The sequence below is a fragment of the Stigmatopora argus genome, chromosome 16 (genome assembly GCF_051989625.1).
Source record: "Stigmatopora argus isolate UIUO_Sarg chromosome 16, RoL_Sarg_1.0, whole genome shotgun sequence".
In the NCBI taxonomy this organism is placed as follows: domain Eukaryota; kingdom Metazoa; phylum Chordata; class Actinopteri; order Syngnathiformes; family Syngnathidae; genus Stigmatopora; species Stigmatopora argus.
The window spans coordinates 3,802,014-3,818,162 of record NC_135402.1 but is presented as its reverse complement, the minus strand read 5'-3'; the positions used below and the strand labels follow the sequence as shown (position 1 = coordinate 3,818,162).

Genomic DNA, 16,149 nt, shown 5'->3' with positions numbered 1-16,149 from the left:
CCCATCCTTGTGTTTTCCGCCCTTCGACCGCACGAGCTGCTGGATCCGTCACAATTCCCAGGAACGCCTGTGCGGTTAAAAATTGGCCGAAAGAGCGACTCCATTAAAGCTCGTCGTGCGGAGGCAGCGCTCATTGATTCCCTGCCATCCGCAGCAATGCAAAGAAAAATCAACAAAGCCACTCATTACATTTTTCGGAGTTACTTAAAGTGGTTGTGAAACTCTTCTGCACACACTAAAGGATTTTACATTTTATACATATTTTCCGGCCCTATTTCTCATAGAAACACCAGATACATTTTTCTACCCTCACCACAACATAGCTTATGCCTAATGAAGGACAGTAGTGGCAATAAAAGGAAATCATGACATTCGCCTCAGTCAGTGAGATGTGAAAAAAGGGGGCAGGGCTTTTCTGACCTCACTTTTCAACGCCTTTCACTCATTTGCTCTCTCTCTCTCTCTCTCTTCTCTGTTTCTCTCGCTCGCCGTCCTATCTCTATTTCTGCATCAGTCGCCGAGCAGGAAGACGGAGGAGCCCCCCGTAGGCTAGCTGCAAGATGTTCTCATCTTTTCCTCCCACCGGACACGTGTGAGGGTAAGACAGCATGTGTTTCACGCTTTACAAAGAAAAAAATCAATTGCTTTGATTTCTTTCTGTAATTTCGTGACGGGAGACGTCAGCTGATGGTCCGGCCATCGCGAGTTGCAACATAATGCACTATTTTTGTCAAATTGATGTGCGAGTGGGTTCTAAAAATTCATGCAACTGTTTTCAATGTACATTATCTCTCCAAACTGAACTATTTAAATGGGTTGCAGTATTTGACAAATAAAATCTAAAAGTAGGTGAATATATGTTTTGTACTTTCAATATTTATATATATATATATATATATATATATATATATATATATATATATATATATATATATATATATATATATATATATATATATATACATACATACATACATATACATATATATATATACATATATATATATACATATACACATACACACACACACATACACATACATACACACACACATACATACACACACATACACATACACACACACATATATATATATATATATATAGTATATACATACATGCACGGTAATAGGCTCCAATTTCTGTCCCATTTCTTCTTTTTTGGTGTGTCCCTGGTAGAGCACTTCAGCCTTTGAGCCCATTAACACTGCTTAAATGAAGACTCAATCTGGTTTAGTGTGATTTTTAAGTGTAGACTTTGATCCTCTTTTTGTTAGGAACGTGTCTTGAACTGTTTTTTTTTTTTTAACCCTTTCGTGTACGAATGATGATTTATTTTTCTTAAATGGATAGGATTTCTACTAGTGACAAACTCATTTAAATTCACAGCGGAAAGACGATCAGACATCACTTGATCGGGTGTCAATCATTATCTAGAGAAGTGCAACAGGTGCTTGTTTTTTTACAACAGCATCCAGCCTAATTAAAACTTAGCCCAAAAGCCAGTACTGAATATTTTTATAAAGCGCATATTCTTGATTTCTGGCAAGTATTGGTTGTGTATTCTATAACACGACAGTAGGTCATGAAACAGCTGTTTTTGATCATCTCCTTCTGTATGGATTCCCTCCTCACGACCCCCTTACAAAGCGCTGTGGGAGCAGTCATCACGTTTTTTTGTTTTTTTTAAAGTCTATAGAGAAGCATTCCATCTTTCATATGTTCTTCTCCGATGACTACACAGCATCACCACTGTATCAAATTACGGTTGGAACCCCTAAGCTCAAAGGGCATTCAGTGATGACAGATATTACCTTTCTGAAATAAGAACAGATTTATTTTGTGTTTTTGCTTTGACTCGCAAATGTTATATTTATTTTTATAACATTGGATTCAGAACTCATCTCACTTCACAACCAAATGTTGTGGTCTTGATCTCCTGTGCATGTTTTGTGTTTTGTTACCCGTTTTGTCCTCCATTTTCAGCCACTTTAACAGCATTGTTCTTTTCCAGACCTTGCACAGGAACAGGAATTTATTGCCATTGGAATAAATATTTAACTGCAATCAGGCAAATCTGTTAACGAGGTGCAGCGTAGCCCCCCTACTAAACGGCAACCAAATGACTTCCAGATGCAATCCGACAAATTAGAGCACACAAGCTCAGATGCGATTTTATCACTTTCAAAAATCAATCTGAAAGGGACACCAGGCCGATCGGACAAATCGTCCGTCCCGGAGCTGAGCTCCAAAGATGGAGGCTGCAACATTCCCGCTTTCCCATTTCCAGGCTGGAAAGTTCCCATCCGTCTGCCAGAGTGTGGGAAGTAAAAGCCATCTCTGGATTTTAGCTTACTGAAGTCGAGCCGCCCCACGTCTGTTTTTTTATGCATTAGCCTCATGGAGTCGTCATTTTGGACATTTTTCTTGGGTGATTCTGGACAACAGCCTGCACCTGAGTTTGCTTTAGCCCTAGAGTTGTATAATTGCCTCCCACATACTTTGTGTTTCTTTTGTTTTCGTGGCCAAAAAAAACCCTACTAGTTTTTATTCAGTCTGGTTATGTTGGAAAGTCTATGCATTTTGGTACACAACTCTACCTGGCAAAAGTCATTGAAAATGTTCTGCTGTCCTAGATTTCTGTAGAGAGGTAGTTCCACGTAGGCAATATGTTTGCCAAGTGGTTTGGTTTACAGCAGTTGTAAAGCGCCACAATCCTGAAAACACATCAACCACAATTTCAAATCTGATACTGTCGCATACTCCAAAAATAACTGTATTGTCCATAATGAGTGTCAGATGGAGACAACAATGTCAGTATCGTTATGCTACAATAGGAATTTAAACGTTGAACACAAAGTTGTTTTATGAATCGATAATGACCAATACACAATTCCTTTTCTATTCCAGATCAACCTGCATCACAATCTCAACGTAAGGCGTCATGGCCACAAGATCTTTAGTGCGTTGCTTCCTTGTGAGCATCTTGTTGGGCTCCACTGCCCCCGGCCTAGTGAAAAAGACCCTCCGGCATCGTCGCCAGGTCCCCCTGGAACAAAACGTCACCTCGACCAGAGCCGACCGCCAGCCCGTGGTCTTTAATCACGTCTACAACATCAACGTCCCGGCCGGCCATCTGTGCTCCGTAGACGTGGACGCCGCAGAAAGCGCGGCGTCAGCGGAATCTGCTGTCGACTCTGAAAGCCGCCTTTCCACAGACGGTGAGAGCCAGATCGTCTTCACGCACCGCATCAATATCCCACGCGGGGCGTGCGGTTGCGATGCCGACCAGCTCCGCGTCCAAGACCTGTTGAGCCGCATCGAGACGCTGGAGGGCGAAGTGTTGGCGTTGAGGAGTCGATCCGGCGGCGGGGAGGAGGGCTTCTGTTGTAGCGCGCAGGCGGCAAGAAACGTCATGCCCGACACTCTGTGCGGCGTTCACGGCAAATACAGCGTGGAGACATGCGGTTGCACCTGTGAAGAAGGTTGGAAAGGATCAAACTGTAGCGAGCCCGATTGTCCCAAAAACTGCCGAGATCGCGGGCATTGCAAGGGCGGCAAATGTATCTGCGAGGACCCCTGGACCGGTTTGGATTGCGCCCAACTGCTCTGCTCCAAAGATTGCTTAGGTCACGGGCTCTGCGTCAACGGAAGTTGCCACTGCGAACCAGGTTTCTCCGGTAAGGACTGCGGGCTGCCCGTCTGTCCCGGCGACTGCCACGGTAATGGCCTCTGCGTCGACGGCCTTTGCGCCTGCGCTGCGGGTTACGCCGGCGACGACTGCTCCCGCCTCACCTGCCTCTACGACTGCAACGGCAGGGGCTCCTGCTTCAACGGGATGTGCGTGTGTGACGCCGGCTATCAAGGCGACGACTGCAGCCAGTTGGCGTGTCCCAACGACTGCCAAGGCCGGGGCCAGTGCGTCAACGGCTGGTGCGCCTGCGACGCGGGCTTCCGAGGGCACGATTGCGGTGAAGTTTCTTGCCCCAACGATTGCCTGCAGAGGGGGCGCTGCGTCAACGGACAGTGCGTGTGCCAGGAAGGCTTCGCCGGCGAGGATTGCAGCATCAGAGTCTGCCCGTCAAACTGCTACGGTCGAGGCGAGTGCATCGAGGGCCTCTGCGTGTGCCACGCCGGCTTCACCGGCGCCGACTGCGCCCTGCTGAGCTGCCCCCGCGACTGTCTACAGCGCGGACGCTGCCTGGACGGACAGTGCGTGTGTGACGAAGGTTTCGCCGGGGAGGACTGCGGTCGGAAGGCCTGCCTCAACGACTGCCTGGGTCGTGGCCGCTGCGACGATGGCTCGTGCGTCTGTCGGGAAGGCTACGCTGGGCCCGACTGCTCCCGGCTTACCTGTCCAGACAAGTGCAACAACAGGGGGCGATGCGTCAAGGGAAGGTGCGAGTGCGAAAGCGGGTACGAAGGGGAGACCTGCGCCGAGCAGAGCTGCCCCGACAGGTGCCACGAGAGAGGAAGCTGCGTGGAGGGACGGTGTGTTTGCGATGAGGGATACATCAGAAATGACTGCTCTGAAGGTGAGCTAACTCTCGGAATTTGTCCATAATAGATTACGGTTCCACAAACTTCTTTTTTTTAATTACAAAAATGGTCACTTAAAGGGTTAAGGTAGGAAGAGTAACTCGTTTTATTGGCACTGCGGTCGCCATATGTTGGTATGCACCCTTTTTCCCCAAATGACACCATGTAATTTATAGCAAATTATTTGACCCACCCCCAATTTATGTCTCCTTCCAGTGTGAGAGCCACTGCAATATATTCCTACCTCAACAGTAGGTTAAAAGTCCTTTTAAACTCATTCCACACTTATTCTCCAATAAGATATTGAAGTAAGGACATTTTGGCATCTCTCTCGCTGCCTTTCACTACTTCCAGATGTTTCTCTGGAGCTCCCATTAGCTCGTGTGCACTGGACCATGAGAAACTTCAAACCTTTCCTTTTTTCCAGTGTCCCCTGCAACGAATCTGACAGTGGGTGAGGTCACCCCGGAGACGGTGGACTTATCCTGGAGAAACGACATGCTGGTGACCGAATACCTCATCACGTACGTGCCCACTCAGCCCGGTGGGACACCATTGGACTTCACCGTCTCCGGAGACCGAACCAGCGCCACGATCCAAGGGCTGGAACCTGGCTTAGAGTACCTTATTAATGTGTATGCTGTTCTGAATGACAAGAGAAGCGTGCCAGTCAGCGGCAAGACGGCGACCGGTAACCAAAAATGCGCCCATATTTGTTTCCAGAAATGGCAATCTGGTTCTCTGACGGTTATGGTTTGAATCCCAACAGCCCTTCCAGGGCCGCAAGGTTTACGATTCAAGTCTGTAAAGGAGGACTTCGTTGAGGTTGCGTGGGAGCAACCAAACTTTCCCTTCGATGGCTGGGAGATCTACTTCCGTAACACGGTGGGTCCCGTTTGAAGGCTTTCCCGGCTTTTCACGAGCGCGAAGTGCTAAGCCAGGACATTTTCCTGGAACTTTCTGGTCAGTACAACACATGTTTAATTTTGTCCCCAGTGTGGAAAATAATGGAACAAAGTTAAGATGTTGTGAAAAGGAGCTGTGTAGAATCTGAGCCAGAAACTACTGATGTGCAGTGAAGCACCATAGTCCAGACTAAATAAAATCAAGTCAAGCAGAGGACTTAAATGTACCAAGATTTTTAAAATTCATAACTGACTCAAAACCAAAACAATCGAGACTTAAATATAAGTCAAGACGAAGAGGGTTTGAAGCCAATTCAAAGACTTTTGAGGGTATGACCAAGTCTTTGAAACGTCTAATAGTTGGATTGTTTAAGCTAACTGTTCTTTACAGTTTTTACTGTTGTTGTTTTTTTTTCTTAATGTCCATCCTGACATCTGACTTGTGCTTGTTTATCTTTTTTTTTTTGAAGAAAGAAGAAAACGGAAAGGTCGTGAACACAGTTCCTTCCTCTAAAAAACACTTTCTCCAGTTGGGTCTTGGCCCGGGGCAGCTGTACGAGGTGTCTCTCAGGATGATAAAAAACAACACCATGGGACCACCGGTGATTGAACAGGTCACAACTAGTAAGTACTTTTTTAATTGATTTTATTTCTAAAAGACATTTCAGTAGAGGTCCTCAGCAGATTTGCAGATACGATTTGACTGGGAGGACGGACTGTGAATGCTCATGTTCTTGATGTCGTTGGCTCAAAGCATGCAGAAAAAGATCTTGGAATGACTTCATAGCTTTCCCGACATTTAATCCTGCTGTGTAGTGAGACATGACGTCAAAGTCACGCTTATTTTACATCTCAAGACATGAACAGGCACATTTTAATCATGGAATCGGTTTTTTTTATCCGGTGTGACCTTTTCCTTTTCAGACATTGACGCCCCACGGCAGCTTCAAGTGCTGGACGTGAGCGACTCCTCGGCACTAATCAGCTGGTCTGAACCGGTGGCCCAGATGGAGCGAGTGACCCTGGTTTACAAACCAAGCAAAGCCTCCTCTGAGGGTGCCAAAGTGGAGATTTTTCCACCCGACAAGCAGCACAGCTTGGATGGCCTGAAGCCTGACACGGAGTACGCAGTGACGCTTGTGTCGCGCATCCGTGATTTCAGCAGCGAACCGGCCAACGCCACTTTTACTACAGGTTTGCTTATCCCGCTTAGTTGAAAGATCGTTATCTGCAAAACTGGCCAAAATGACAGTCACAATGGCAGTCCTACCTGAATGGGACTAATATGACGATGATTGTATTGTGTGAAGCACTGGATGCCCCCAGGGAGCTGCTGGCAACACTGCAGACAGAAAACAGCATCACCCTGAGGTGGCGCAACAGTCAAGCCCAAGTGGACCACTATCGCGTGAAATACAGCCCGCTATCTGGGGCAGCCCATGGCGAGGAAGTTTTTCCAAGAGGACTCGGAGAAACTACGACGGCCACAATCGCAGGTAATGAATGTACTGCATGTTCTTCTGACTGGTTCAAGGGTGTCGACGTTGTTATAACCGTTTAATGGCACTCATTATACTCATTGGCTGCCATCGATTGCGACGGGGAAAGCTGGCCATGATCATTCGCCGCACCCAAGGATTAAAGTTTTTTCTTGTAGCGACAGAAATCTTTCTGGAGGGGCCGGGAGAGTTTGGGATGTACACCTGCTTTTAAATCCCAGAAAGGCTGGATTTAGTAGAGTTAGACATCTCTAAACTAGTCGATGTGATGGTTGACCAGGGCTGAGCCCAGGAACAGAGTACGGGATCGGAGTGACCGGCATGAAGAATGAGCGGGAAAGCCTACCGGCCATCATAAACTCAGCAACGGGTCAGTGCTAAACTTCTTCATTCTGTAGTAAGATGAACAGGTATCATCACTGATTGTTTCCCCTTAGACCTGGATAATCCTCAAGGTCTGGAGCAAACAGAGTCCACGGCGACATCAATTGGGATCCGGTGGAAGAAGCCAGACGCCAGAGTATCGCGATACCGCTTAGTGTACGTCTCAAGAGACGGGCAAGTGGAGGAGAGCGAGATCCCGGGCTCTGAGACTACATTCGTCTTAACCGACCTGACGCCGGCGACGAGTTACTCCGTGACCCTGACGGCCGAGCGAGGCCACAAGATGAGCTCGCCGGTCACTCTGGCTGCAACCACGGGTAGGTTGATCTACTGAAGGCGGGGGCACCACCTCAGACTACCACTTCCCTGCAGGCTCTATTGAGCATTGATTAACTTTATATGTGTTGAAAGTTGAATGGAGATTATTGAGTTCCTCTTGGATGTTCCTGTTTCTTGGATCTTCATTCCTGGGACAGGAGAAGTGCAGTTGACAGTGCGCCCAATGCACTACTTGATGCTCTCAGGTTTCTCTTCCACATCGCTGCCACAAAATCTTGTCTCAGACTATTTTCTCATGTTCCCTGACTTCTTGCAGCGTTGGAGTTGTTAAAACCTTCAATGAGTTCAGATTAGCTTTTAGCTTTTTTCCACTCACTTTGCGATTCTCTTTAGAGTTCCAGGAACTTTCTGTTTGCCGACTTGTTTAACCCTTAGGGTTTAACAGGGTAAATGATTATTTTTGGTACCTAAAAAAACTATTGAACACTGCATTGGAGGACACTAACTAAAATTGCTAACCTTACCCAGACGGTGCAGGGTGTCTGTAGCTTATCGAAAGGTCATTTGCTCCTCTTCACGATGCACGAACATTTGTCTGCTGATCCCGATATCTTATTTTCTGTGGTTTTGCTAGCTCTGAGCCACCTTCCACGTTGGTTTTGTATGACCCAGCAGAAGCGGCGAGGCCCTCGGTGGCCAACCTCACCCTCTCCGATGTAACGTGGAACGGCTTCGTAGCATCCTGGAGCCCCTCGGGCGCCGACTTCGACGGCTTTGTGGTGGAGGTAACAAACTTGGACAATACGGTGCAGAGCCAAAACCTTAGTGTGTCGGGCGGAGCAGTTAGCCTCGGCCTCTGGGGCCTGGACGCCAACACAAGCTACATGGTTGGCCTGTACCCCCTCTACCGGGGCGTCTTCCTAGAGCCCCTGTATGCCGAAGCCTCCACAGGTATTGGCGTACGTCCGCAGTGCCTTGACTCGCTATCTTTTGTTCTCATAACCACTTGGCAACAAACGGCGTAAATTAACATTAGCTAAGGATGTTAAAAGCATTCATGAGTCTTGGAATGAGACTTAGTGCACGGCTAGAATTCTGAGCATGCTTTCATTGGATGGAATTTGTTATTTCCACCATTTTTTGGTGTTAATATGCTGAATTATGCTTTTTTTTCTTGTTTCCTTCTTTGTGCATCGTAAAAAACTATTTGTTAAAGCTAAAGCACAAAACCTTCTTTAAAATATGACCCCCGAAAAATGACAGTCTTAGATTTTGCACGAAAAAAAATAGTGTCCACTGTGGCTATTAGTAAATCAAGTCCAAAATGTCTAACGGTGGTCTCTCCCTTCAGCGCGTCAGCCTTTGCTCGGCCAACTTTCCGTGTCGAACGTGACATTCGAGAGCTTCTCGGTAGTCTGGAACCACACCGAGGGCCGCTTGGACGGTTTTGTCCTGGAGATTATTGATTCCGATTGGCTGTTGGAGCCAAGGGAATATAACTTGTCCAGCCTTGTGACGGCACACGAGGTGTCGGGGCTGCGGTCCAGCTCTGACTATGTAGCCTACCTCTACGGAACGTACAAAGGAACCCGAACGAGTGCCATCAGTGTTGTTGCGACCACAGGTATTTTCAGGTTCTTTTTTTTTTTTAATCATCGGCAGTGGGATTTTTTTGAACGATTTCATGTTGTCGTCCCTGCGAAGTATTTGATTTGTCTTTGAACTACCTAGTCACTTGAGGCTTATCAGTTACACTGTAAAAGATAAAACTCCTAATAAGTTATGTTAACTTAAAGGGGCTCTCTAGAGGAAATCAACTTACTATTTAGCGCAGTTGTCTATGTGGCCTGCTATTGGCTTAAAACGACTTCGCAGGGGCGACATTGCCGTTGTCTAACTTGTGCTTCCAAAGTCAAATGGATGTTGTTTTAGTTTCTAAATGATATATATCTCTTTCTCCCCCTTATAGCTGAAGAGCCCGATTTGTCCCGGCTAGTTGTTGCTAACGTTACCTCAGACAGAGTGTCTCTGACGTGGCAGGCGGGTGCCAAGGTGTTTGATAACTTTGTCGTAGAAGTCAGAGAGTCTGCTTTGCCCTCGCAGGCGATGGGTCAGGCCCTGCCAGGCAACGCGCGCTCCACGGTCATGGCCGGCCTTAAAGCTCGTACACGCTACGACATAAAGCTGTACGCCAGTGCCGGCGGCCGCAACACGCCGCCGCTTTTTGCTGTTGCTACAACAGGTAGGCCTCTCTAATGGGCGAGACACACGGGAAGCGACGTCGTTCGCATTCATTTTTTTTCAGAAGCAGTAGCTCGAGAGTTGGGTAGTTCACCAAATGTAGCAGTTGTCTGTTTACGTATGTTTACTCAGCTACCAAACGGTTTGCCTCCTCGCCCATCCACGTTAATGGAGAAATCTCTGTGGCATGTCTTAATAATTCTACCAGCTTAACAGATCATTTTCTTTTCTTGTGTTTCACACATATTTCGTACAAAACTGGTCTACTTTTAATAGGTTTTAATCGGGACGTTCTTTCTTTGTGTTCAGAGGATGCCCCCCTGTTGGGGCCTGTAACCGTTCAGTCTAGCGGTCCGCATAACCTCAGTGTGAGCTGGAGTATCGCGTCCGGCCACTTTGACGGCTTGGTTGTGCGAGTCAGTGATGCCGACCAACAGTCGGAGCCGTGGGAGGTCAGTCTCCCCGGCGACGCCGTGAATGTTACCTTCTCCGACCTAATGGACGCCACAGGCTATAACGTAGAGGTTTATGGCTTTTCTCACGGCCGCCGCACTCCCTCCACGCTAGTCCACGGCGTCACAGGTACCTTAGTAACTTTACCCGTTCTCAACTACTTGTTAGTCAACAGTAGCCAGACAGATCTTTGCCCACATATCTAAAACCAACTGCCCCCCTTCATCCAGCACCTTTGCCCAAAGTGGAAAACCTGACCATTTCCAACGTCACTCCCTTCGGCTTCCGCGTCTCGTGGGGGGTGAAGCAGCGGCAGACGCGGGAGGAATCGGCGCCCAACGCCGGCACTTTCAGCCACTTTAATGTTGCGGTGACCGACTCGGGCTGGCTTCTGGAGCCTCGGCAATTCTCGGTTCCAGGAAACCAGACCCATCTGGATGTATGGGGGCTCATCACCGGCATAGGTTATGAGGTCAGGGTGACGGGGGTGTCGAAGGCAGGGCTCCTCTCTCGACCCCTCACCGCAGTGGCCGTCACAGGTACCGACAGCGGGGGCGCCGCACCCTCGGCTGGGGAACCGCAGTGGTACCTTGACCTACAGGTGCCCGCCAAATGTGAACTGGGATGCCTACACTTGTTCAGGCATTTTCTGCAGATGAATGGCACTTGAATTCCTCTCACAGAACAAATTAAACTTGAGTCAAGGTACCACTGTACCGTGCACGCCATCGATCGCCCTGAAGTTTCAACCTCTGGACATGGCAACGCCTGTTTTGCTTGATTCATGTGTCTTGAGTCATGGAAGATGCTAGTGACTCAGATCTGCCATGTTTTGCTGTTAAGGCTCCCACACAGTATTTCCGCCTGAATTAATTTACGAAAGTGAATCCTAAATCCTTTCCCTTTTAACATCTCTTTTCAAGCGTCTTTGACATGTTCTTAGTGGGTAGCTGCGGGGGCGGGCATGGTGACGCTCCCATCCGTTTCTTCCCACCTCCACAAATCAAATGTGAGCCAGCTTGTTGGTTTGGGTTCATATTTGACAGTGTGTTTTCCTTGTCAGGGTTTGAAACGCGTGAGCTTCTATTTTAAGCATCTGCGTTAAGGGGGATGCTTCACGTATACTGAGACTCAGGGCTTCTGAATACGTCTGATTCTACTCACCATTTCAGGCTCTTCGGTATAATAGTAAAACGACCTCAAAACAACATTTATCGATACTATTAGAACCCCGTTTTCTTATATGTTTAATGCAAAATGTACTCCGGATATGCAAATCAAAATTGTGCCATTCTCTTACTCCGTTACGACATGGCATCTCAGAAAGAAAACTATCAGATAAAGGAAAACACTAAGCATGAACTAACTCGGAGCCTGTTTCTTTGCCTTTGAATGCGTGGCTGGAGGGAGGAAGCATGGTGACCCGGTTCCTCCCACCAAATTGGCTCCTGCTTGAATCTGCCTTGATTAAAGTGTGAGAGAAAGCCAATTGTATCTTCAGTTCTTTTGCCCGGACTGATTTCCTCTCGCATCCTGCTCGGACGCCTCCTTCCGATCTTTGCCTCTGAAATCTTGGTCAGAAGTGGACGAACCAACCGACCACCTTTCCTTTGTGGCTCAGAGGCAGAACCCGAGGTGGATCATCTCTTTGTCTCCGACATCACGGCCGACAGTTTCCGTGTGTCGTGGACTGCGGACGAGGATCTCTTTGACAGATTTGTGGTCAAACTACGGGACAGCAAACGATTATCCCGTCCTCAGGAGCACAGCGTCCACGGCGCCGAGCGAACCAGGCTGATGACCGGGCTCGTGGCGGGCACCGAGTACGAAATTGAGCTTTATGGCGTTTCATTGGACCAACGCTCCCAACCAATCTTTGGTGTTGCTCAAACAGGTATACAAGCTACATTGCTTCCATGCTTTTGTAATTGGATCCACTGCTTCAAACTAAGTACTTGAACTTTTTAGAACTAGATCCACTGGTTCTACACTAACCTCTGAGCAAATGGGTGCATATGGACTTAACCTCTTGAACTCTTGAGTTCACTAACCTCTTCAAACTTTCAAAAAAGTACTGACTCCTTCTGTATTACCTTTTGGAACCTCTCTGAACTGGACCTTTTTCATTTTAGGTTCTCACAACTATATGCCTTGATTTTGACTAAGTCTGTGACCCTTTAAGAAATCAATTCTGTTTCAATGACCTCTTCAATCCCATCTTTCATTCGAGCCTTGTGCTCCCTCTCAGAAATGGATCCAACATTTTACACCAACCTCTCCAAATTGCATCCTCTCCCTCTATACTAACCACTTACAGATTTTGCTATGACCTCTTATAACTGGATATAGATGTTCTGTACTACCCATTGGAACGGAGTCAGAATGGCGTCCATCGATTCTCTGCTAACCCATGGACTCTCTTAGAACTGCAACCACTGGCGTTTCAGGAATGTCTCTGGAATGAATCCTCTGATTCTCTACTAACATTTCAGGACTAGATTAACCTTTACGGTACTGGGATCTCCTCCAATCAATACTTTTTAATAGTAACCTATGGATCCAGTCAGATAGTAATCATACTTGTCCATCTGGTGGTGGTTTGCTGATCTGGAACCAATTCTGTCCTTGGATATTTTCCCCCCCAAAACATTTTATCTCTTTCTACAGGCCTGACAACTCCAAAGGGCCTTCGTTTCTCCGACATCACCGATTCCTCCGCGGTGGTCCGCTGGTCCACGCCTCAGTCGGCGGTAGACAACTATCACATCACCTACATGCCATTTGAGGGCGGTAAGCTTCATGTTTTTATCTTGGTAACAAGAACACAGGATTGGATAACTCAATGATTTAAGCGTGGATACTGCATTGACGAGTGACTTGAAGATAGGTATAGAAGGACTCTGGACTTACTTAAGACGTAACCTAAAACATGAAACTCTGGACTGAGTGAATCCTTTCTCGTTCACAGGGAGTCCGATGAGCGTTACCGTTGACGGTGACGTACTGGAAGCTGTGCTATCCAACATGAGTCCCGGCAAGATGTACCAGGTGACGGTCAGGGCCATTAAGGGTTTAGAGGAGAGCGACCCTAGTGGCGATGTTGTAACAACTGGTGAGTCCTCGCATCCGGGGCAACATCGCAGTCCTTACCTCCCTCAGGTGCCGTTCAATGACAGGGTTCATGTCTGTCCTCCCTCGTAGCTTTGGATGGACCTCAGGGCTTGACAACCCTTAACATCACAGACAGCTCCGCCCTGTTGCAGTGGCAACCACCGCTAGCCGCGGTGGATGATTACGTGGTATCTTATAGTTCAGAGTCAGGTTCGTTCTAATACTTGACTTGATCTTTATTGCCACTTGGTGAGATTGTACAAAGTCAACTGTTTCACAGCATCACCTATCTCCAAGCGCGTTTCTGGAACCGAGTTGACGATGGCCTCTTTGCTTCCCGGGACTCGCTACACCGTTAAACTTTTCGCCTCCAAAGGGGAGCAGATGAGCGTGGCTGCTCTGACAGAATTCACCACGAGTAGGTTTCAGTTGAAATTAGATAAATCTCACTTTTCTTTGTCATTTTGAGGATTTCATAGCTCAAATTTGACCTTGGGTTGACAGAAGTGGACCCCCCTCGAGATCTAGCAGCTGTCAACATTCAACCGGACGCCGCCACCCTAACGTGGAGACACCCGCAGGTTGCAGTCAGCGGTTATTCTTTGACTTTCTCTGCGGCGGATGGCTCGACCCGGGTATGACTCCCCAGAGTGGAGATTTTCTTTTTCTTATTTAAAAGATGGAAAATTGATTGCGCGTGATTTTGCAGGAAGTCATGCTGAGTCCAACGGCCTCTTCGTACAACATGGTCCAGCTGTCCAGATCCACAGAGTACTCAGTCCAACTGCAAGCTATCGCGGGAGCTGAGAGAAGTCAACGCATAACCACCGTCTTCAGTACAGGCAAGTACCAGTTTGAACTGGATTTTTACCAGATTTCTGAAAGTTTCTGAAGTCTGTGGTGATCTCTTTTTTTTGTTTTCAGTGGGCCACTTGCACAAGTACCCCAAAGATTGCGCTCAGATCTTCCTGAATGGGGAGAACATATCTGGGATCTATACAATCTACGTGGCAGGAGTGGAAAGTCAGGTCCTCCAGGTCTACTGCGACATGGAAACAGACGGTGGAGGATGGATGGTGAGAATTTGCCGGAATCACACCGGCTCATTTTACAGACCATTTTCTCATGAAGCTGTGTACTCCTCAGGTCTTTTTGAGACGGCAGAACGGAGGGTTAGAGTTCTTCAGGAACTGGAAGAACTATACCGCTGGTTTCGGTAATGTGAACGACGAGTTCTGGCTGGGTACGTTTCTTCTCTCACTCACGCATGCGTTCAGTCACTTCCCTCGTTGACGGACGATCCGATTGTCCGTTCCAGGTCTCGGAAACCTTCACAAGATCACGACTGCTGGCCAGTACGTGCTCCGCGTGGACCTGAGAGACGCCGGAGATTCAGCCTACGCTCAGTACGACAAGTTCTTCATCGCGGAGCCCAGGACGCGCTTTAAGATTCACATCGGCGCTTACAGCGGGACTGCAGGTGGCTATGTCGTAAAGTGACATTTCAAACGGTCACAGACGCTTTTTGAACAGTTTTTGTCGCTGTAGAATTGTCAGTGTAAAAGTAAATGCGCCGCAAACAAACTTACTTGTCAATGCTTTCCTGCCTTCGCGTCAGGCGACTCCATGACGTATCACCAGGGCCGTCCCTTCTCTACGTTTGACAATGACAATGACATCGCCGTGACCAACTGCGCTCTGTCATACAAGGGCGCCTTCTGGTACAAGAACTGCCATCGAGTCAACCTGATGGGAAAATACGGAGACAAAAATCACAGTAAGGTACAGAAATATTATCGTCGTCAATGCTCTTCATCTAGGTAAGCTTTAATGGGGCCTTATTGAACTCATTGACCTTTGGCCATTTTGACTTGGGAGCTTTTTAAACATATTTTCTTCATAAGGTTCAATACATTAACAAGGATATATTTGTACGTCCCGCAGGGCGTCAACTGGTTCCACTGGAAGGGCCACGAGACCTCCATCCAGTTCGCCGAGATGAAACTCCGACCGGTCGACTTTGGGAAAGCCGAGAGTAGGAAGAAAAGATCGTAAAGTCACAAGTGAGAAGTATAACGCTTTCCAATACACTTCTTTCCCACAAAAGACACTCGGACCCGATCCTCTTTAACAATCATTTTGTCAAGGGCACATACTTCAACCAGGTCATAAGTAGCCCGTTATAGATTTGGTTATGAATGTTGACTTTATAATTTAGTCATCGCGCATCAGTCGTCAGTAATCTGAGGTTTTTCCATGTAGTAGGAACTGTAAAATTTCAAATTAAATTGCCGCTTAATGGTCTTTTGCCTGAGTTGGCGTTTACCATTGTCTATAGTTGGGCTTCATTTCATCAGCTTTTTTTAAAACATGGAAACATCATTCAGTTGTTAACAAAATGTTTTTGGTTTAAACACTGAAGTATGAGAAATAAATGAGTAAACACCAGACATTTGATCATGTTTGCCATTTATTAGGAAATTTTTTGTGCAAATTTTATGGTAAGTTGGTTGACAGTTTATGGAACCTGTGTTACAGTCTTGCTTTGCCAAATGAAACACTGCGGGGGTGTGCTAAAAAAAGTAAGGACAGAATTAGGCAATACCACAACTGACATGTAAATTTAAATAAGAACTACAACTTGTTTAGAATTGGATTTTGCTTAATAATACCTCATTAAAACAAGTTTATTTTTTTAAGTCCATGTTTAATCTTATCAATCCCAAATACTATGATTT

General features: G+C 47.0%; 1 protein-coding gene across 1 annotated transcript; it reads left to right on the top strand.

Annotated features, from left to right (window-relative positions):
* Positions 1–514: 514 nt before the first annotated feature.
* LOC144090879 (tenascin-like) lies at positions 515–15,861 on the top strand. The gene is made up of 22 exons (XM_077622783.1): positions 515–598; positions 2,911–4,535; positions 4,967–5,230; positions 5,309–5,424; positions 5,915–6,068; positions 6,369–6,638; positions 6,755–6,940; positions 7,224–7,313; positions 7,381–7,644; positions 8,282–8,557; positions 11,922–12,194; positions 12,968–13,090; positions 13,269–13,412; positions 13,502–13,621; positions 13,692–13,829; positions 13,916–14,046; positions 14,121–14,253; positions 14,336–14,487; positions 14,558–14,654; positions 14,730–14,891; positions 15,030–15,193; positions 15,356–15,861. The coding sequence occupies exons 2-22, from the start codon at positions 2,945–2,947 to the stop codon at positions 15,464–15,466; spliced, it is 4,959 nt and encodes a 1,652-aa protein (XP_077478909.1). The 5' UTR covers positions 515–598; positions 2,911–2,944; the 3' UTR covers positions 15,467–15,861.
* The last annotated feature ends 288 nt before the right edge of the window (positions 15,862–16,149 follow it).

Coding starts and splice junctions, on each gene's coding strand:
- LOC144090879 (XM_077622783.1), top strand. CDS start 2,945: ATGGCCACAAGATCTTTAGTGCGTTGCTTCCTTGTGAGCATCTTGTTG. Junction 7,645..8,281: donor CACTCTGGCTGCAACCACGG/GTAGGTTGATCT, acceptor ATGACCCAGCAG/AAGCGGCGAGGCCCTCGGTG. Junction 12,195..12,967: donor CTTTGGTGTTGCTCAAACAG/GTATACAAGCTA, acceptor CTCTTTCTACAG/GCCTGACAACTCCAAAGGGC.